Here is a 21,332-nt window from a genome sequence, read left to right as displayed (position 1 = left end):
CACACACACACACACACACACACACACACACACACACACTTATACTGTATATGAGGCGTTTGCCTCAGAATTGAGTTTTCAATAGCGTGTGCCCAATTGGGCCCAACTGAGATATAAGCACTTGCCAAGGATTACCTAATCACAATTCGGGGAAAAAAAAAATGAACATGTGCTGAGTCATTGCAATCATCATCTTTGCCACCCACCGCCTCGCAATCTGTTTGTCCTCCACTGTTGCTTGTTGTGTTTTCCCCTCTTTAGCCATCGCTCGCGAATGCATCTGGTTGGGGGACTTTTTGAATATGCAGTGATAAACCACAAATATACATTTTCGATGAGAAAAGCGGGTTAGCCCCCCAAAATACTGACAAAAAAATAAATAAATCAGTGACTAGGTGAATCTGCAGGTGCCGCTGTAAAGTGAAATAAGAACTACACTGAACAGCTCTCAGTGCATTTCCAGATCGTAAATTGTTCAATGAGTAGCTTTGCTGGAGCTTATTTGATTGGAAAGGAGGCAAATTATTATTTTATTTATATATATATATATATATATATAATAATGGTAACAGATACCTGTACAAGAAAATATCAATTTAAAAATGTTTGAGCAGCGTCCTGCACGGGTGTAGGCATGTTTTTGGGATGTGGGAGGCATCCGGAGTACCTGGAGAAAACCCACCCAGGCACGGGGAGAACATGCAAACTCCACAACAGTAAGGCCACACCCCGGAATCAAACCCACGAACTCCACGTTGTGACCACCGTGCCACCCCTATCGTTATATATTGATCTAAAAATTTCATATTCAAATAGTTAATTTGCATTATTTCACCGCATTACTTCACATTGAATACGTTTCAAAAGTGAACCAGTGACATGGATTGGACAAAAATCGACAAACGACAGCACCAGAGAAAACTTGCAAAGCACGTTTCATCACCTTTGGAATATCAAACATGCCACACGTCGCGTCTCCTAATCAGCTTCAAGGCGCCTTACGGATTCATTTGCACGCCTTCGCATTTGGGATAACGACCCGATCGTGGCCGACGCCTCCGGTGCGGAAACTACCTTGTCATCCCGTAACCAAACTTGCCGTTGGGTGTTTTTTTACGGGCCCCGGCCGACTCCCCCGAGGAGGTGAACTGCTTCTCAAAAGCTCGACACTGTAAATTCAATGAGTGCGTGTTTACGATGCGATATTTATCATCCTCAGCTTGAGCACAGGCGGAAGACCTGCAATGGTTTAAAATAAATAAATAAAATTGAAAAAGTGAGCCATGCGTTTGCCACAAAATGAGTTTCTGACCTTGATGTGGATTTGTCCTCCTGTTCCATAACAACCCCATTAAGGCACAAATTGCCTCCGGCATGACTTCCAAAAAGAAGTCGGAAATTCAATGCTTTAATGGTCATGTGGGGAAATAAATAAAACTACTTTTGCTGAAACCAAAATCGAGTCTTATCTACCAAAACTTTGCTTTAAAGTGGGACTCTGACCAACATGACCCTTTTGAAAAATTACCCGACTGAAAACAACGTCCAAGTGTCCACTTTGAGTCAGATTCATGCGGGTTGGAATTAATAAATTTGTAAAAAAATTTCAACCGCAAAAATGGATAAACATTCAAAATGCATTTTAATATAATTCATATTAATAATTTTTTTTTTAAATAAATTTGATGGTACGGTGGTGCACGTCGCTGAATGTGATTCATAATGTTAAGAGTGCAGTTGAAACCATTTTACCGCGGCCACGGTTTGATCCTGGCAAACACAAAATCATTTCACGTTGCCGGTACTTCCTGCGGGAAAATTAGTTTGAAAATAACAGCAACTTGGATGTCATTTTTCCTCCGCTTTTGGAGTGTCCACTGTAAAATGAAGCCAGGCTCATTTCCTGCTAGCTGCTTCACCTTTCAAATGACACGCTAACGCACCGACGACACTTTGATGAACGCGAAAGTCAGCGAGCTGGCTGACAAGCTCACTTTGGCTTCAAGCGGAAGAGATTTAACGAGCCGTCGGTCCGTTTCATTGACGGGGGCAGTTCGGGGCAATGAGCTCAAGCTCATTGGGTTTGTCCTTTAACTTTCACCAAAGGGAGGAACTCGGATGCAACCGAGCACTCATCAAACAAGCTGCATCACAAATTGAATAAAGACAAACACGTCAATGGTTTCAAACATTTACGCCATTTTCTGTATTGCGGCATAAAATGGACTCTGTGTATGCACATGCTCCATGTACATTTTTGTACAAAATAATCAATATACAGAATAGACACATGGAAAAGAAGGAATACTGTTGTTAGACTGTACATGGCATGTTACGTGTACACACAATGAAGCGGCAGCAACACACACACACACACACACACACACGCACACACACACACACACACACACACACACACACACACACACACACACACACACTCCGGGCGAGACCAACAATTCAATCTCATGACTACGCTTGCAGGAACATGACAGAAACTTCCTATTTGCCTTATTTCGAGATATTCCAAGAGTTTGTTTGCACATATAAGAGGTGAGGTTTACTCCTAGCAGATACGTTCACACAGTGAGAAATGAATCCCATTGTTTTCTGTATTGCGGCATAAAATGGACTCTGTGTATGCACATGCTCCATGTACATTTTTGTACAAAATAATCAATATACAGAATATCAGACACATGGAAAAGAAGGAATACTGTTGTTAGACTGTACATGGCATGTTACGTGTACACACAATGAAGCAGCAGCAACACACACACACACACACACACACACTGATTCTGTCCAGTTTCACAAGAAAATGTAAAAGCAAAAAGTGCACTGAATTTTAGCTCGGCTAGTGAGATACTAATTTTAGCGGTTGTGTGCACCTCCACATCGCCATCTCACACACACACACACACACACACACACACACTCTGGGCGAGACCAACAATTCCGTTCAATCTCATGACTACGCTTGCAGGAACATGACAAAAACTTCCTATTTGCCTTCTTTTGAGATATTCCAAGAGTTTGTTTGCACATATAATAGGTGAGGTTTACTCCTCGCAGATACGTTCACACAGTGAGAAATGAATCCCATTGACGCTAATGTCCAACAAATTTGGGAGTTTAAATACAAAAGGACAAAAATGGAGCGGATTGTGGTCGTCTTTACAAAAGTCTGATTTCTTCAAACCAAGGCCACCGAACGATATAGATTCACTTGCGGTCATTCACAATTTGAAGTGATAGGCTTCACTTTGGTTTTCGCTGTGCTTAGCTTAGCGTAGAGTTGGAATGGCGAGACAAGCTCGTGAGTGAACTGATTCTGTCCAGTTTCACAAGAAAATGTAAAAGCAAAAAGTGCGCTAAATTTTAGCTCGGCTAGTGAAATCCTAATTTTAGCGGTTGAGTCCACCTCCGCATCGCCATCTCTCCTAAAATGGCATATTGTAACTTGACAATTGTAACAGAACCAAAAAATAAATAAAAATCAGGGATGTCAGCAGGTTAGCATCGAGATCATTTAGATTCTTGGCATGTTAGCAAAACCAAAACAAGTCATAGAAAAACAAAATGGTCACCATTTCCAAAAAAAAAAAAAAAAAAAAATCAGTTGAGGGATGTCAACAGCAGAGCAGAGACTTCTTATTTCAACTGAGCCTGCCGTCGCTTGGTGAAAGGAAATGTGCGCCGAGTGCAAGGTGACTTAAACATTTTTAACAACTGCGATAAAACGTGCAGCAAAACACCGACTGCAATGTCAAAAGGGGTACAAACATTATTATTTTTTTATTTTTTTTGCAGAAAGTGAAATGGGAAAAGAATGCTATTTGGCTTGAGGCATGACCACAGCACTCCAAATACAAAGGTAGGATTTGCTTTTGGTGAGCTGTAATCAGTGTGAGGAGTCCATACAAGGCATAAACAAGATTGTGTGGGGAATAGATCGCTGTGGTGCCTGTTTGTTTTTTTTTAATGTGAATAGCTTTGTGGCACCAAGACACTCTGAATAAAGCGAAAATGATTGAAACCGATTTAAAAGCCTAAAAAGTGCACATTTTAAAGTACGTTTTGAGCACTTGAGGGATGTTTTCTTTTTTTTTTTTTTTTAAACAGAGGTCTCCTGGCCTTGGTTCCAGGCTCCACGGCATCCCACAGCAAGTAAAATGTGCTTATGACATAATGCCCTCTAGTGGCCTGATCATTTGAACATTGAACATATCAACAGCTGCTGACGGTCCATTGGTTGGCGGCCCGGGTCGGGCCAGGTCAGAACAAAGCACAACTTTTGCACGGAAGCTATAGTTCTCTTGAGCCACATTTCATACTTGTAATAACGCTCTATTTGACACATCTCAGAGGGACGAGAAAAACAAGAACAAAAAAAAAAAACAAAAACATTTTCCAGCAAGTCCTCTTCGCACTGTATAATAAATAAATCACTCTTAGCGAGCCACCACTTTTCCGAGTTATAGGTACAATATGTGCAATCAAGTTCCACCAGAGGGCCATACGGACAGCGCAGGCCCTTAAGACAAACCTGCGTATGTTGTCAATGCGCAAGTAAGTAGACCGGGTGGGGCGCTAAGACGGACTTAACAGCAGCAGGTTTGATGGCGGGGTGGACTTGTCCTCTTTCGACGCCGTGTTCGCGTTAAGGCCGATGGAATCTGAAAATGCAAATAAAACATTTGAAAACGTGTCCCACGGATTCCCGAGGGATTTCTTTTGAAATATACTGGAAGTCCACGGGAGAGAGGCAAGCTGCGATCACGTTGATGAGACAAAATATTTTCTCAAAGTGCTATTCCCTACGAATGCATTCAAGCAGCCGTGTGAAGGTATTATTAAAATAATCACATTTTAAAGAAATAATAATGTCATTTTAAGTGTATGAGAAAAATGAATAAATATAGTTGAAGTTTTGGAATGTAATTAATTTAATATAATACATGTCAATATGGGAAAATATTGAAATAGAAACGGATGAGAAATCAGTACAGTTACAAAAAGAAAAAGTATACATGTAAAAAAAAATTCAAATTTAAATATAGGAATTCAATTAAAAGGAAAAATAATGACTGGAATGTAATGACATTTGAAATTAGCAATCAAATAAAATGAAAAAAAAATTAGGTCGGCTACTGGAATTTAATTAAATTACAAAATCAGTGTATTCAATTAGAATAAAAGCATTTTTTAATTTATTGCAACGTAATGCAACCGGTCGTGATCACGGATTTAACTCAACACCAATATAACATATTTTTGCCGCAGCACGACAGCATTGCAGATTCCGCCGACAGAACTCCCGGGTGTACCTGGTTAAATGTTTGCTGCCCTCGTGCACCTCCATCTCCGTGCTCTTGAACTCATTCAGCTCCTTGCGGATGGCCGCCTACACAGTGGACACACAACACACGCTAAAATGAAAAAGCTCTGCAAAGCGCGAAACGACCACTTCGCCGGTTGACCGGCCTCGTCCGTGAGCCGGGCGAACGCACATTCAAGGTCCTCAAGTGAACCCGCGACAGTAATGTAGCGGTTAGCACATGTGCCTCGCAGTACTAAGGTTTGTAAAGCCCTGCTCTGTATTTTTTTTTTGCATGTTTTCCAGTGTCCATACTGGTCAGCCAAAGCCACCCGTGACACACTTGAGGACAAACTATCTGAAACTGGAGGGCTGGCTAATGTAGCGCTTGATTTGACCAGCAGAGGGCAGGCTTGAGGCATGACCACAGCACTCCAAATACAAAGGTAGGATTTGCTTTTGGTGAGCTGTAATCAGTGTGAGGAGTCCATACAAGGCATAAACAAGATTGTGTGGAGAGAGAGCGAGAATAAAAAAATCACGCCGTTTGCCACACCTTGTCAGCGGGAGTGAGTCGCGTCCACGGCTTATCCGCCCGCCGGTCGTAGTCCTTGGCGTCCGTGACCTCCACGTACTCGTTGAAACGCAGGATTCTCCGAGCAATCAGCTCCGCGACCGTTGGCCGCACGCTAAGCTGCACAAAAGGACCGTTTTAGTCCTCATGTTTTAAGATGGGCTATTTATGAATATCCGCCCATTTGAAAAATCCAAAGTGGCCCTTGATCTCAAAAGTTTGCTCCCCCCTGCTTTATTCTCTTACCTTTCTGGAGAGTTTTCGCTTGATCTCCTGCTTGGCTTCGTGCTCCTCCACTTCGTTCTTCTCTGTAGGCAGATAAAACAGTGCGGTCATTTCACACCTACTTAGCTTTGTGACTTTGAAACTATTGCGGCGAAATATGATTTGCAGCCGTAATTGCTATCAATACACAATTGAGCCATGTTTATGATGACGACCTACGTCTGAGGATGTTCCGCTGCTCCAGCTCCTCTGTGGTTGGTCTTTGGCTCAAACGCCTGAAATGAGAAATCTTGTTTTTCACCCAAACAGATTTACTGCACGCACGTATCAATACATCGGCGGATAATAGGACGACTTCATCCTGAGATCAATCACTCGAGGCGCTCTCACGGCAAGTCGAGCGCGCGACGGACGCAGGCGTGCCCCCCCCCCCCCACCTGACAAGTTTGGATCCGATTTGCTGGCGTAGCTCGTGTCTCTCCGTCTCGGAGCTGCGCGGCAGTATGTTTTTCTCCTCCAGCTCCGTCTTGCTGGGTCGGTTGCCCAGTTTGATGTTGAGGGTGTCCCGTCGCCGAATCTTGCTGGCCAAGGAACCTGTCGGGAAAGGTGCTCAGTCCAACCGCATCCTTAGACATTCATTGATGGCTGAAGAAGTGCCGTACTGTTAAGGTACTCGTCGTCCTCCTCTTCTTCATCTTCCTCCTCATCATCGCGGTACAGGATGGGTCCATCCGAGTCAGAGTCGCTGGCTTGGGTCTCCGTCGGCCGGTCGGGGATTACGGTCACCACAATCTGATGGATGTTGACGCTGCCGCCCTGCGATTTGACGGCGTCCGCGTCGGCCGGGCTTGAGTCACTGGCGAAATAGGCGACATAAAATTGGAAATATTAGCTCCCTCGAGTTGGCTTAATTCGGTAGAAATGCACATATTAGAGTGGCCCTCATTTTGGACAATCGAAAGATCACCCCCGTGCGATAATCAGCATCTTAATATGCCACAGTTGGAAGGTGGCACGACGACCTCAAAAGTACTGCATTTATTTTTTTTTGTTCACTGCATGTCTGTATTTTTAAAAAAAAAAAAAAAAAAAAAAAAAAAGCATTTCATTTTTTAAGAAATACTTTTTAAATATAAAAAATGTCATATAATGATTTTTTTAAATGTATTTGGGTGTTCAATTTAGAAGAGTAACAATAAAAAAATGAAAAAAGGTGGAATGGAAAAAGAAAAAGAATAACCTGCTGTGCGTCTCCTCGGCAGGCGCTACGTTTTCCTCTGGCGCCGCTCCTCCTTCCCCTTTCGTCCTCGCTTCTTTCTCCCGCTGGGAGTCGCCCTCAGCGTCCCCTTTTGCGAAGGAAGTGTCCTCCGTGGAAGTGTTGATGCGGGGGGAGTGGACGGCGGGCTCGGGGGATACATCCCGCAGGGTCTCTGAGCTCACGGAAGACTCGTCCAAGGGAACTTTGTCCTCCGGGGCGGCTTGAGAAGCAACGGGAGGCTCCTGAACTTCGGGGAGGGAAACTTGAGGAGAGCTCCCATGGGCGTCCGAAGAGTTGAAGTCCTCCGGCTGGCCGGGAACGTCTGCGGAAGCCTTCTGAGAATCGGCTTCGGGTTTCCGGCTTGTCCGAGCGTTGGCGCCTCTGCTTTGCGCCTCTGCGTCCTTCGGCGGGCGAGAGCGAGGGGGGACGGTGGAGTATGAGGTGGTCGCGGTGGTTTTGGCTGAACCAGCTTGCGTCTTCTTTGGATAAGAGGACTTGGCTGAAAAGAAAAACAAAATCATGAAACATATCCAACACATGTCACACAAATGGCCAAGGGCAGTCAGAGTGTACGATTAGGACGAATTTTTACAAAATAGGATGCAGCAGAAGTTTCAATACCCATTGAAGGCATGCTAATTCTCGTGCATGATGCAGTCAGTGCTGCAGAATTTGGAGAGGAAACGTGATTACAGTATCAGAACAGATATCTTTGTCCTGATTGCGCAACACGTTATACTATCTTAAATCCAACAATCATAAATTAAAAATTGTGTACCACAAAATCTCCTGGCTTTGTTGAATTTCCCCTTGAGGAATTAGAATGAGTAATACACTAGCTCACATATTTCCTTCAATAGAGTCGCAACATTTCCTGAGGTAAAAAAAAAAGCAGACTATTCTCATGTTCTCTGCGAGCAATTGAACGTCCATTGGCGCAGAGACAACTACTTTGGCAAGAGGGCGGGGTACACCCTTGGACTTGCCGGCAGCCAATCACTGGTCACATATCAATGACCGCTCACACTGTTGAGCAGTTCAGAAACTTCAATTGGGCAAACGTGCATTTTTGGGAAAGGAGAATGTTGAAGGAAGCCAAAGTATGCAGAGAAAACTCACGCGAGCACGGGAGGAATGTGAGAAGCCATCACAGATTCAAACGGCAAACCTCAGACTGCATGTGTTTGGCATTTTAAGTGTTACGTCATAATTTATCCGAGAGCCCAGAATCACCCACCCCAAAAAATATAAATAGAAAAACAAAACAAAAAATTCAAAAAGATTTGATAAAGGGCAAAAATGTGCAATTCGCTGTCCAGTTTTCGATCTAACCTCCTACAGAGTACAACGCCATAAGATTGACGTGGAACATAAAAACACTCAAAATGACTCGCACTGTCACTACAAACTGTACCGTAAAAATAAAAGCTCAAGGCAAACGAAACTAGAAATGAAAAAAAAAAAATGAGGAAAACCTATTGAAAAAAGTCCGAAGAAACCATGCAGGAGTGCGTACACTTCCATGCAGGCATGCAAAAATATCAAATCAGCTAAACTTACCGATCACGCGACTACTATTAGAGCTCCGCGAGTTAGGTTTAACTTGCGTCGCAGAACCCGACTTCCCTGATGGTTTGGCGGTTTTTTTAGCACTGGTCGAGGCGTCCCTGCTGTGCCTGGCCGCGCCAGTAGCGCCGCCTGCAGGCTTGGAGGAGGCGGGAGCAGCGACGCCGTGCTGCTTTCTAGCTTGGGCGTCCCGCGGGCGTGCCTGAGCCACCCGGGCGACGGGTTTAATGTCACTCGTCTCTGAGCGGGTCAGAGAGAGATGACACGGGGAGGTTCGAAGTTAGAGGGATTGGAGAATCACAGAGTTACATGAAGGCAGAGGAAAGGAGAAAGTGAAGGGTGAGTTGAATGAGAACGTCATGTCTTCTTGTCAACTCTTGGAGCGTGTTATGACGTTAACTCCACATGTGATGCACCGACAGAAGCGACAAGGAGGAAAAACGTGAAAAGCACAGAACGGGGAATTGCCCGGTCCGAACTATGTCTTCCACAGGAGAACACTCAGAATACTTTCAGTTACGAATGGTTAATTTGCAAGGCGCTAGAAACAAAGGTGTCTCTGAAAACCTTGATGTAAATCAGTTTATGGCAAAACTATACCACAACACCAAGAAAACCTCATTCCAACTGTAAATCACGATGGAGAAAGTGTCATGGTTTTGAAGTGCTTTGCTTCTTCAGGGCATGGACGCATCGTGATCAGCAACCAAAAAAAATGAATAACTCCTTTTGGCGTCTTGACGTAAGTCACCTGTTTTGTTCTGGGTGTTCACAGGACCAGGAGTCGGGTCCGCAGCTTGGGTCAGTTTAGTTTCAATCTCAACCTTGACCTGCTCCAGTGACACGCTGGATGTGGCGTGACCATTCTGGATTTCCCGGATGACGGGCTCGTCTGCTGAAGACATGAAGAAATATTAGCCCTGTTTCATTTTGCAGATTCATGTTGAGCAATCCTTAAAAAAAATAAAATAAAAATCCTGTAGGTGGCGCCGGTAGCATAGCTGACAAACCTTGCTCTGGGACAAGCACTCCTTTCTTGATGAGCTCCTCTCTCGTTTGTCTTGTTGAAATTTTTCTCTCCAAAACTGCACAAACGACACGAAGGTCAAAGGCTGTCGGTCTGCTTGAAGAAGATGCAAACCAGCACAAAAAATAAACAAATCGATAGATAATCCTCACCTTTGGAGAGATCCTGGAACCTGTCGCTGCTCTTCTTCTTCCTCCACTTCCAGGGTTTGAAGAGTCTCCCTAAAGTGGACAGCTTGCCTCGCTGGTGCCGCAAGCCGGGCGCATTGTGGACGTCGGAACCGCTGTCCACTACCACGTCGCAGCTGGCCAGTGATGACGATTTCTCCAAACCATCGCCTGCAAGGAACATCAGGGGCAAAACTGATCAGCCATTCTGAGCCCCACGCGGGAGTGCTTAGGCCGCAGTGAAAAGAAAACCAAAACATGACAACAAGACCGATTCGGTTACGATCTTCTGAAATATATTTTTCAGATGTTCTCCCGTCACTCGATAACCGACAGCTCCAGCTCAGAGTTGTAAAAAGTGCCGAAAAAAGTCAAACATGTCTCAAAGAAATATGGCTTTTTTGTTATGAACGTTACAACTGTTTTTCCCCCTCATCGCTTTTCCCACAAAATACGAGGCATACATTTCTCAAACAAATGCAGCTTTATTCTCATTCGGCAACCCCCAATAGAACGTCTTCTCAAACACATGACTTCATTATTGTAACATTACAACTATTTTTGCCGCTGAAATATCATTTCATTCTCGTTCTGCTGCAAGAGAAATGCGACGACCCACACTTTGATATTCCTTTTTACTTGTACCTTAAAATTTTTTATTTTTTTATTTTTTTTTACTTGTAATGCAGTCAAAAGTGTCCTTGCAACATTAAACAATACAGTAATTACGACACTATTTACATATGTTTCCAATTTCACAAACATACAGTATAGTGTAGCATTTTCAGATTTTTTTTTTTCTGGTAAAATTACTTTTTTTGTGAAATTCTGCCTTGATGCAAAAAAAAAAAAATGAACCGCTTTTTTGAATCCTGATTGTCCATCTTAACAATTTGGCCCGTTTTACGCTTCCCAGTCTCGCACCCAAGTTCCACAAAGGGAGGGCTAGCTGAAAACACAATTGAGATGAATGACAACAGAAACGCGAAGCCCCCCCCTCTCGACATCTTGAAAGTTATTCTATCTTGCAAAAAGGACCAATTCCTCCATTTTCACTTCCTCTCAGTGGAACAGAAGCGTCTCCTGATACCTGTGTCTATTTCACCAACGCTACGACGCTTGTGTATCATCAGGCTGAGAAAATACACCGCTTTCACTTCCCCCAAAGTGGTTCGGGCGCCTGGCTGTCGAATGACGTGGGGCGAAAAAGACAAGAGTACGGCGTTTTCATACACACTGGAACGCAAATCCTTGACCTGTACTGATGTAGAACAGGGGTGGGTAAACGTTTGGATCTGATTTGTAAAAAGCACAGATGGGCCGGGTCATTCGTCGATGTAAGTGTAAAAATACAGTTAAAATCGGTCATTGAAACGGATTCTTTTGATGAGTTAAGTCATTCTCATTTTGCATTTTATTCATCGTGAATTTCATGATTTGTAATCGATTTGGCCACCACAGAAAAGCAGAGAAAGAAACAAAGCCGACTGACTGGCCACGACAGAGCCATTTCACAATGGAAACGTTCCACTTTGAAGCAAAGGACTTGCTACGTCACGCCGCATGGGTGAGTCGGGAAGTGGTTACTGAACGTGCACGCGTGTGTATGTGTGGGGTGAGCGTTCGCAGGCGCAAATTAGAAGCACAACAGATGCATTAGCGCAAGGTCATCGTGTTGGCGGATGACACAGCAAACCGAATTCTGCTCGTCTGTGTTGATTCCAAAAATAAAAGTGCTGTCAGACGGGTAAAATAAAGGGAACCTGTGAATGAGGGCTCAGTTATGTGAAAACCGGGGCGACAATATTGCACTCCAGTCCTCTAGTTGGCAGTAATGTGAAATTACAAGGCGAGAGGAAAAACACTCTCATGCGAGTAATTGTTCGATGTGGTAGGTCACTGCTACAATCAGCCGCTCAGCAGGTGGATTGTTATGGCAAAAAATAAAAAATAAAAATGAACTAATTAATTTTAAAAAGTCACTCCAGTCCTCTAGTTGGCAGTAATGCGAAATTACAAGGGGACAGAAAAACAATCTCACACATGTAATTGTTCGATGTGGTGGGTCACTGCTACAATCGGCCACTCAGCAAGTGGATTGTTATCACACACACACACACACACACACACACACACACACACACACAAAAAAAAATAAAATAAACTAAGTGAACAGAATTACTTCATCTGCACCTTCATTGCAATTTTTAGGGTTCTTCTGGAGACTCTGTTCATTCTTCTTCTTCTCATGAACGAATTAGCCTTTTGGGAGCCATGGAGAGTGTGTGTGTGTGTGTGTGTGTGTGGGGGGGGGGGTGCTCAAGCCTGTCAACATAGCCGAAAACTTACAAGTCTTATGAAGAAAAAAAGTCAAACTGGCCACTTGAGGCCAAAGTGGTTGAATTCTTGTGGGGCTTTTTTCCACACATGGCTTCTTGAGACTTTTTTGGTAGTCATGATAGACATGTCCACCAAAATTCTTGTTGCTAAGTGAAACTGGCGTTGGGGGCTGAATTTTTCAAAACAACTTCAGACTCTAAACACATTTTTTGGGGGGAGAGGGGGTGAGTTTCTGAGCTCGGGGAAGCCCTCAAAATGCAACGAAGCAATTGAAAAAAGATTCGGGCCGCACAACAGGAACATGTGCTGAATGCTGATGAGGAGGACGATGACGAGTGTGAGTGGGGTGGAGGAGGGGAAAGGGAGAGGCTTCCTTCCTCCACGGTGTGACATCGTTCAGGGGGTTCGGGGGGGGGCATCACCAACAGGAAGGCGGCGAGAGGCTGGGAAAGCGAGGAAAACGCGATCATGAAAAGAAAAAGTGGGTCACAGGAGGGACTCGAGCGCTTTCGAACCCTCCTTAATAAAAAAAAAAAAAATCGCCTTCAACTTGAATCCTCCGAAGACTTTGAGGTGTGGATTATGTCAACATTCGCGTGTACGTGCCAAAACGTCGCGGCGTGATACTGTCACTGAATGAGACAGAATCACTTCCCTTTCCTCTCTTAGTTGCATAGATGAAGCATTTTAAAAATGTCGCAACGCAAATTATGTAACCCATAATGCAGTGCAAGTGCATTACCAAACAAGAAAAGACGTTTACATGCGTAAGCTCTCCCCAGACACCAAATACTCCTCTAAAAGTGACTCTGGATGTTTATTTTTTGATAAGCGTGCAGGCTATAAAGAAGCTTATGTAAACAACGCGGAGCTTTGTTTTCTTTGTATACATTCGTATTAAGGAGGTGTCATTAGAACCAATCTATGTGATGGATTGAAACAAATTACCAATGGAATTCGGAATGGGGAAATATGCGACAAGCACACAGCTCAAGTCCTGCACAATGAAGCTACAGTTGATCGAGTGAGTTGCGTTGGAAGTCTGTTAATGTTCTTGAGAGCGGCTGTGAATGGAGTCAGCTGTCAGAAAACGATGTAAACACCTTTAAAAAAAAAAAAAAAAAAAAAAAAAACTACCAGGAGCCAAAAATAAGATTGAGTTAATTTGGCATTTTAACTTTTCACAAAATGAGCGGTCACTTACCGCTCATTTTGCACTTTGTGGCCATACGTACTGAGATTCTAATTTTGTTGTCACCTCCCAAATGTGTTTGTTTGCTTTTTATCCCCCCCAATTTGAAACAGTTAACATCTTGTCTATAAGATGGAGAATCTAATGAAAAGCCTTCCAAGCACAAGGATGGAGTGCATGCATATTCCACATGGGAAATTTGGAATTGGGTTTCAAACTCCAAACCTCAGAACCGAGAGGCATGTATGTGTCCAACCACTGGTTCGTTCGCCTTCGCATCTTCGACATTGTACATTTTGTGATTTTTTTTTTTTTAAGAGCTAAATCCACACTCAACTGACAGTTGAGGGGTTCAGAAACACTGATTATTGTGACCTGTCCAAAACAGCTGCATGCTTGGCTCCCATTTTCCTCCGAAGAAGCTGCAAGAGCGAACGAATGTTTGCTTTGGAAAGAGTTCGTCAAGTCCAACAGGTTCCTCCGTGTCGATGTTACTGTACTGAGATCTGCTTCCACACTGTGCATAATTGTACCGATCGGTCTTGTGTTCTTTGATAAGGAGCCAAATAAGGTGTGGTGTGAGTTCGACTCAAAAGTCAGGTCACCTCACGCCTTCCGAAACACGGCGCGTTCGTGACAAAAGGGACGAGTCAAGCATTTTGTAAACAATTACACGGGCGTGCACGCAAGTTGACGCGTTGAAGCTAGCACGAAAGCTAACTTGAAATTTATCCCTGGGCGGAAATTGCGACCCAAAAGTTGTATAACCTCTAAACGAAAATGATGGTTGGGAGCGGGGGGGTTGAAGTCACTTACCGGGAGTAAAGGAGCTCCGGTGGAGGGAGCGTGCCCTCCTCAATCCTTAACCCGCAATCACTGCTCCCTATTGCCGCAGAAATTCCGTGCACGACCGCCGTAAAAGTTCATGTCGCCTGCCTGGAAAGGAACTTTTTTTTTTTTTTTTGGAGGAACTTTTTTTTTTTTTTTCGAGTGACGGCATTGAGTTGCTGCTGGGTCGTAACTTCCCCTCCCGCCCCTGTCCTGCTCTCCTCCTCCTCCTCCTCCTCTCCTATGGTGGATGCTTCTCATTCCTCCGTGCAGATTAGAGGCACTGCTGGGGCTCAAAGTTGAACGCTGCCTGACACCTTTCGGGAACCACCAGGTGACAGTGGACACAAGTGAAGGAGAAAAAAAACCGGCTTGGGAAATTTCCATGATGTAGCATATTTCATGGGGTAGACTGTTAGAGGCTTATATATATATATATATTTTATTATTTTGTGCACTCGAAAAAAGTTTTAGATTTTGTGGCCCATTCGACTCATCCGAAACGAGTTCAATATATTTGACAGAAGTGAAAACGAAAAAAAAAACATTGATCCTGTGGTGGCACACACCCTTGGGATGTGGCTGTGTTCAGAATTAACCAATGACATGCAAACTCAATTCAACAGCGCCGACATATAGGATGACATAACAACTGTCCCCACACGGCTGAAGCCAGAGGACAGCCATCTTACGTTGCCACTGTGACTATCAACTTCTGTTCATTTTTCCCAGAAAATACGGTTATAAGTGTGTGGTTTTTTTGGGCTTTGCCTGGAAAACTGAAAGAGGAAGAGACAAGCATGTGGCCAAAATGTCACCATATCAGTATTTCCAGTGTTATATGAGTTCAATTGCTCCATTTTGGCATGTGGCAGCCTCAGACAATCTTGTTTTCAAAGAGAAGATTCGGCGTGAAGAGACTTATTTTCATCTTTGATCGTCTTTTTTTTTTTAAATTAGACAAAACACAAGTAAATGTTTTATATTAGCTACGTGACCTCAGGGTGGCAAGCGTGGCCGATCACACGCTCCTGCTTTCAGCTGATAAAAAGCAAATAAACAGCGTCGCCTGTGTGTGCGCGCGTGCGCATGCACGTGCGCGTGTTCTATCATCACTGTCGACAGGGTGTGAGTTGAGACTTTGCAGAGCACAGTCACACCGCAACGACCAACGAAAGCCAATGGTGCCATCTAGTGCTAAGAAGCACCGCAAGTGTGAAGAGTTTGAAGCGTTTTCTGTTCAAGTACAAGCCAACATACCCTCTCCGGATGGAATTCAATTATAATTTCAACAAATGCAGAACGACAGGTAGTTATGGCATGTTCAAAAGTGTTCAGGTGTACTATGCGGGTATGGAAGTCTACAGGTCACAGGACACACCTCTGCCTGTTAACCCATCAAACGAGACCTGAACAGGGACTGCTGTTGTGCAATAAGTGATTGACCACCGCACATTCTCCGACGTGCTGTAATAGAAAAACTACGACCCTGTATTGAGTTTTGAGGGTCCACATCCATGAAACTGTACTGTATTACTTTTTACTGAACCACAAAAACAAGGTGCATTTGTCAAGGAAGAAGAGGATTGCCACGAAAACAGGAAGCGGGCAATATTAAAGGCGATCAAGACATTTTGAACTGCAGCAAAACTAGTGGTGTCTGACGGTCGGCCATTCATGAAAACTACGTCAGGTTCATCAGTTTTGGATGTGTCGTATCGTGTGTGGTGGGCCTCCGCTGCATCAAATTGATGTTGGACGCACAGATTGCCGTTTGCTCATAGCAATCATAAAAGCGGCACGTCGGCAATTGCTCGGTGAAGTTATTGATACAATGTAGATGGAGAGTACGTTTGCGCCGGGCGATGTTTCCAACGCATGCGCCACATGCACTGATCAGCACACTGAAGGGCAGTGTATGAAGCGCTGCCTCCACAAGTGAAAAAATATTGTCTATCCAGATAGCAGCTTGCTGCTCTCTTACTGTACATGAAGCATGGCCTCCCTCAAAAGAGGCTTGCTTTTGCAATCACCTCTGAAAGGTTTCTCTTCAAATCAATTGCGGTGGTGTGTCCAAAGGCAAACTAGTCAAAAGGACACGTCTTCCAATAACAAGCATGTCAAGGTGACATTTTTAGGGACGGCGTCGTGCTTTTAAGTAACAGCGCTCACCCGAGGGATCCCGACCTTCTTATTGACCGGAGGAGCAAAGGGCTGAGGGGAGGGGAAAAAAGGCAGTCATCAAATATTAAAGAGGTGGCCTCAGCGGAACAAGGGGCTAATAATTGTTTAAGTGCTATACTTTTTGAAAGCCTCTGCCCACCCTCCTCCACTTCCACCTTGACTAATTTATTCAACGTAATCGCCCGGTACGATCTAATCAGATGCTACCTTCAAGTGAAGAGTATCCACTGTTTACTTAGAGTTGCAGCTTTCAATACGATGACTTTGGGTACCTTCAAACCTGACCTGCGGAGTCTTTTGGCAGTATTACAGGACCGGTTACTGTCATGTCTCTCGCTCTTCCCATCCGCCATCCAGCGCGCCTGCAACCCGATCTCCTGTTTGTTGTATACTGTTTGGCGCGAGCCATAATGCTAAAACGTGGCCTGCTATTAAATCAATAGCTGACATCCTGCCAGACGGTCAGCCGGAGTGCTGAAGCGAAGGGCTGGCGATAGAGAGCGAGACACGGCGACAGAGCGAGCAGCGTTTGGTAACAAGCGCTGAATAAAGGCCCTCGCTATGCAAGGAAATGAGGTGCCGCGCACTTGCAGACACTTGTGTTGGAGTGAAGCGAATAAACAAGTGAGCATTCCTTCCCGCTCCTTCGTATTATTTTATTTACAGTTACGTCTGAGCGGAGTGCAAACACTGAAAGTACAGCCACTTGCATGTCTCGTTTGAGTAGTTGAGGCCTGCTTTTCGCTCTTTTATTATCCAAACACAGGTGTGATATGGTTTGTTTTTAAAGCGCTGCGACTGGCTATTGATGGACGATTTGCAGCCCGAGCTGTGCGAGGTCCGTCAGGAAACTTCCAGGACTGGCGCCACAGAGGATATATTTCAAATCCAAACTGCACACTTGAAATTGTGTCCGTCAACGTAATTTCCCCCGCAGACTCACGTCATTTCCCAGCCTTCTCCGCCACACCTTCATGCCAGCATTCTTCCGGCATACTCCGAGACTCTGTCATCAATGCCATCTTAATGTCATCCACTTCTTCAAAACGGGTCCCCTTGATTATCCCCTTGAGATTGGGAAAGTGGGCAGGGCGGCGTTGGGGAATAAAATATAATCACACAGAGCTGTGTCAGGTGAGTAAGGGGCTTGCGCCGTCACGGCGATGTTCTTCTTGGCCAGGAAGTGTCAGATGCTCAGGGCATTGTGAGCAGGCCTCTCACGGTGAAGCAGCCATGACTCGTAGGATTTCTTTGTAGACTTGCTTGTTGATCTTCTGGCGCACACTGAAGTGGAAAACTTGTAGTTTGTGTCTGAAATACGTCTTTTCTGACACCAGTCCTGGAATTTTTCTGACACACTTAATACAGCAATTACTATATTATCAGACGAGCCCTTGGAATTACAAAAATCTATTATTTTTATTCCCAGCAGAATGGGGTGGCAAAAGTACTCTTACTCTATACTGTCGAAAAAATGCTCGGTTGATTCCCAAACCCAACACTCGGTAGCAGGCTGTGAGCCGATGCCGGTCACCATTTTTGACAGGTTGCGTCGTGAATTTGATGGAAAATTGGATGTAACAGACAAAATGTTGGTGGCTGGATGGCTCAGTGGGTAACACTGCTGACTTTAGGCACAGGGGATTGGGGCTCAAATTCCAAGCAGGCCTGGATCCTTTTCTAACCCAATGCTGAGATGAGGTTGGGCAGTCCTCCTCTTTACTCCTAAAGTTCGCTGTCATTCTCTCAACCTTATCACAAAACAAAGACGCACCACAATATAAAAACACAATGAACACAGGGCGGTGCAGATAAGTAGCGGCTAGCCGCTATTGGGTTTGAGTTCTGGGTTTGTATCTCAGCGCGGGGCCTTTGCATGTTCTCCCTGTGCCTGCGAAGGCTTTCTCCTGGTACAGAAACATGCACGTTCGATGACATCTCGAAACTGTCCAAAGGTTTGAATCAGTACTGCCCTGTAATTGCTGTGAAGATACTATCTAAATAATTTCTGCAAGGATCCGTTCGCTAAAATGTATTTGAAACAATGAAACGGAGCTATTCTGGGATTGACGTTTGACTGGAATGCATCGAGGTCAGAGCCAATGAGCGCCAAGTCGAGTATTTCCATGAGACATGCGAGAAATGAGAGCAAACAGCAGGTGTGTTGCTTTGGAGACAAGACGTCAAGCCGACAGGTGAAAAAGTCCTGACTTGACTGGTTGAGCCGTCGCTTAGTTTGTGATGTCAAGCTGGAATGTCGTTTCTCACACGCCTCGTAAAACAGACACCACGAATCATACTTGAGATCAGAATACAAGAACCTTTTGAATCCTTTCAAGGTACCGAACAACAACCGGAGGTGGAGGGAAGGCGGGCGTGAGAAATGAAGCTTACGACGACGTATTTTCTCACGTGGTATAATGATTATAAGCAAATAACACATTTTAACCGAAGCTTACGACGACGTATTTTCTCACGTGGTATAAGGATTATAAGCAAATACCACATTTGAACGAGCCGTGACACAAGGAATGGTCCTGATAATTCACTTTGAGGCTAGTCAAGAACACTTGAACATAATTTCTCAACCAGAAATGAGCACACAGGTTCGAATGATTCCAGCAGGGCATTGTTATTCTCTCCTGATGAACACATAACTCATAAAAATATCTCATTTCAATCAGATGACCTGATGCCGGTTGGTTGCGCCTGCCTCCTAAAGCCTCAAAAACAAACCGCACGACCTGTGTCATTTGAATACACCCAAATATGACCACAAACAACACCCACCTGGGCTGCATGACCACAATATGTGCAGTCATCACACTTCCGCTGTTTCAGGCGACTTAGAATACGGCATAAAGTTGACAACTCCAATCGCCGAAGAACACCAAAAGCCCGTACAGTCCAACCCTCCTTCATGTTACACAGTGATCGTCTCATAGCATTAGCATCTTATAAATATTGCACAATTAGTGGATGATATAAGTGGTCATTTGAATAGAAATAATAGTTGCATGAGGATAATGGTGATATATATTTAACTCATAAACAAAAGAGCGGAGAGAAACTCACCATCATGTTCCATGACTTGACCGGGGGAATATTATCAGCCGTGTGAGTTGATCCTCGCCTCTTCCCGACATATCGCCCTCCACCTCCTCTTCCTCCTCCTTCATCGCTCGCTCCTCCCACCTGCCTGCCTGCCTCCTCTCCCTCCAGTAAAGAGCATTAAAACTTAATGTCTCTTTCCATCTCAGGTCCCCGATCTTCCCCCTGAGTCCGGCCGGCTCCTATCCCCGAGCATGCCCGGCTCCTTATCGCACGGAGTACTCACCGTGAAACCGAAAGTCATGCAAATGGGAAGGCGAAAAAAAAAAAAAAAAGGAAATGAATAGGTGTGTGCGTTTGCCAGGTATGATTTATGGCTGCTTGTTTTCAGTACGGGTTCACAGATCAGAGTCACGGCAAAAGGTCAAGCTTCGCTCCAGCGCAATTACCGACATTGACTGCTGTGTAAAGAGCAACACGAGCCAGAGCCACACACACACACACACACACACACACACACACACACACACACACACACACACACACACACACACACACACGCACACAACAAAGGTTAGAACAGCAGGTGCACCCTCAACCGGCAGCACCAGTGTCCCATGACCAAAAAAATACAAAACCGAGCGGAAATTGTCGCAGAGTCAACATTTTTCTGAAAGTACTTCAGAGAGTGGAATAATGGTGCATGCCACACACACACACACACTCACACACACACACACACACACACACACACACGCACACACACACACACACACACACACACACACACACAGACATGACTACCAGTTTCAATTTTAATGGCAGAATATATACTGGAGAGAAGAGAGAATATACTGTATGTCTTACCTCCGACTTGTTTTAGATGTTATTGAACTGGAAGCAACTCGAATGAACCATAATTAACATAATAAAGCGTCAACATTCAATATTGCGCATGGAGACTTTTATCGTCCAATCGTGTGTGTGTGTGTGTGTGTGTGTGTGTGTGTGTGTGTGTGTGTGTGTGTGTGTGTCTGCCACAAGGTTTTGATTTCTTTAATTTCCTGTTTTTTCTTTGTTTGTTTTTTAACGCAAGTGGACATAATGAATCAGGACGCTATAAAACATGCTCGACGAGCGGCCACGGCTTTGAAAGCTAACGGTCTGTATGGTCCCTTTGCTGATAAAATGCTTTTTTAAAAACTATTAATGGAGCAGAGGTCTTTGTCAGGAACTAAATGCAGTTATTGGTAAACTAGGAAGGTGACAATTTAACTTCAAAATGAGGGAGGAAAAAAACCACTGCCACTGAAAGTACAAATAACCTGCTGGCCTTCGCCGCGTGACAAATAACTCGCTTAAGGTAATAAAACGTTTCAAAGCCACATGTTATCAGATAAAGGGATCTCGACACTGTAAGACCACTTGTACAGTATCCATCCAGCGGGGTAGACCCCGAAGCGGTTGCTAACCAAACGCAGAGCACGCGCCGACAAACGACAACCGCTCACAATCACACCGAGGTCCAATTGTGTTCTGTTCTTCTTGTCTCATCTCATTGTCTTCTGTCGTTCTCTCTCTCTCAATATTTCCGTCGGGG

The 21,332-nt window shown here is 44.5% G+C and overlaps 1 protein-coding gene across 7 annotated transcripts in view; it reads right to left on the bottom strand.

Annotated features, from left to right (window-relative positions):
* Positions 1 to 3,963: 3,963 nt before the first annotated feature.
* Positions 3,964 to 21,332, bottom strand: part of phactr2 (phosphatase and actin regulator 2) — a 21,475-nt gene continuing 4,106 nt past the window's right edge. Inside the window, exons 1-14 of one of the 7 annotated variants that reach the window (XM_019860177.1) lie at positions 17,184 to 17,328; positions 15,077 to 15,085; positions 10,123 to 10,311; positions 9,954 to 10,028; positions 9,695 to 9,838; positions 8,938 to 9,183; positions 7,360 to 7,876; positions 6,782 to 6,975; positions 6,557 to 6,713; positions 6,339 to 6,394; positions 6,141 to 6,202; positions 5,877 to 6,014; positions 5,331 to 5,407; positions 3,964 to 4,679 (exon numbers count right to left, since the gene is read on the bottom strand). In XM_019860177.1, coding sequence (XP_019715736.1) covers positions 4,664 to 4,679; positions 5,331 to 5,407; positions 5,877 to 6,014; positions 6,141 to 6,202; positions 6,339 to 6,394; positions 6,557 to 6,713; positions 6,782 to 6,975; positions 7,360 to 7,876; positions 8,938 to 9,183; positions 9,695 to 9,838; positions 9,954 to 10,028; positions 10,123 to 10,311; positions 15,077 to 15,085; positions 17,184 to 17,313 — 2,010 coding nt within the window. In that variant the 5' untranslated portion in view covers positions 17,314 to 17,328 and the 3' untranslated portion in view covers positions 3,964 to 4,663. Of the gene's footprint in view, positions 4,680 to 5,330; positions 5,408 to 5,876; positions 6,015 to 6,140; positions 6,203 to 6,338; positions 6,395 to 6,556; positions 6,714 to 6,781; positions 6,976 to 7,359; positions 7,877 to 8,937; positions 9,184 to 9,694; positions 9,839 to 9,953; positions 10,029 to 10,122; positions 10,312 to 15,076; positions 15,086 to 17,183; positions 17,329 to 19,756; positions 19,859 to 21,332 lie in introns of those variants that run through there. The other 6 variants (XM_019860176.1, XM_019860180.1, XM_019860174.1 and 3 more) reach the window with 6 other exon arrangements.

This window comes from Hippocampus comes, unplaced genomic scaffold (genome assembly GCF_001891065.2).
Source record: "Hippocampus comes isolate QL1 unplaced genomic scaffold, H_comes_QL1_v1.1 scaffold39, whole genome shotgun sequence".
NCBI classification, from domain to species: Eukaryota; Metazoa; Chordata; class Actinopteri; order Syngnathiformes; family Syngnathidae; genus Hippocampus; species Hippocampus comes.
Note: the sequence above shows the minus strand (reverse complement) of the source record. Positions and strands in the feature narration are given on the sequence as shown.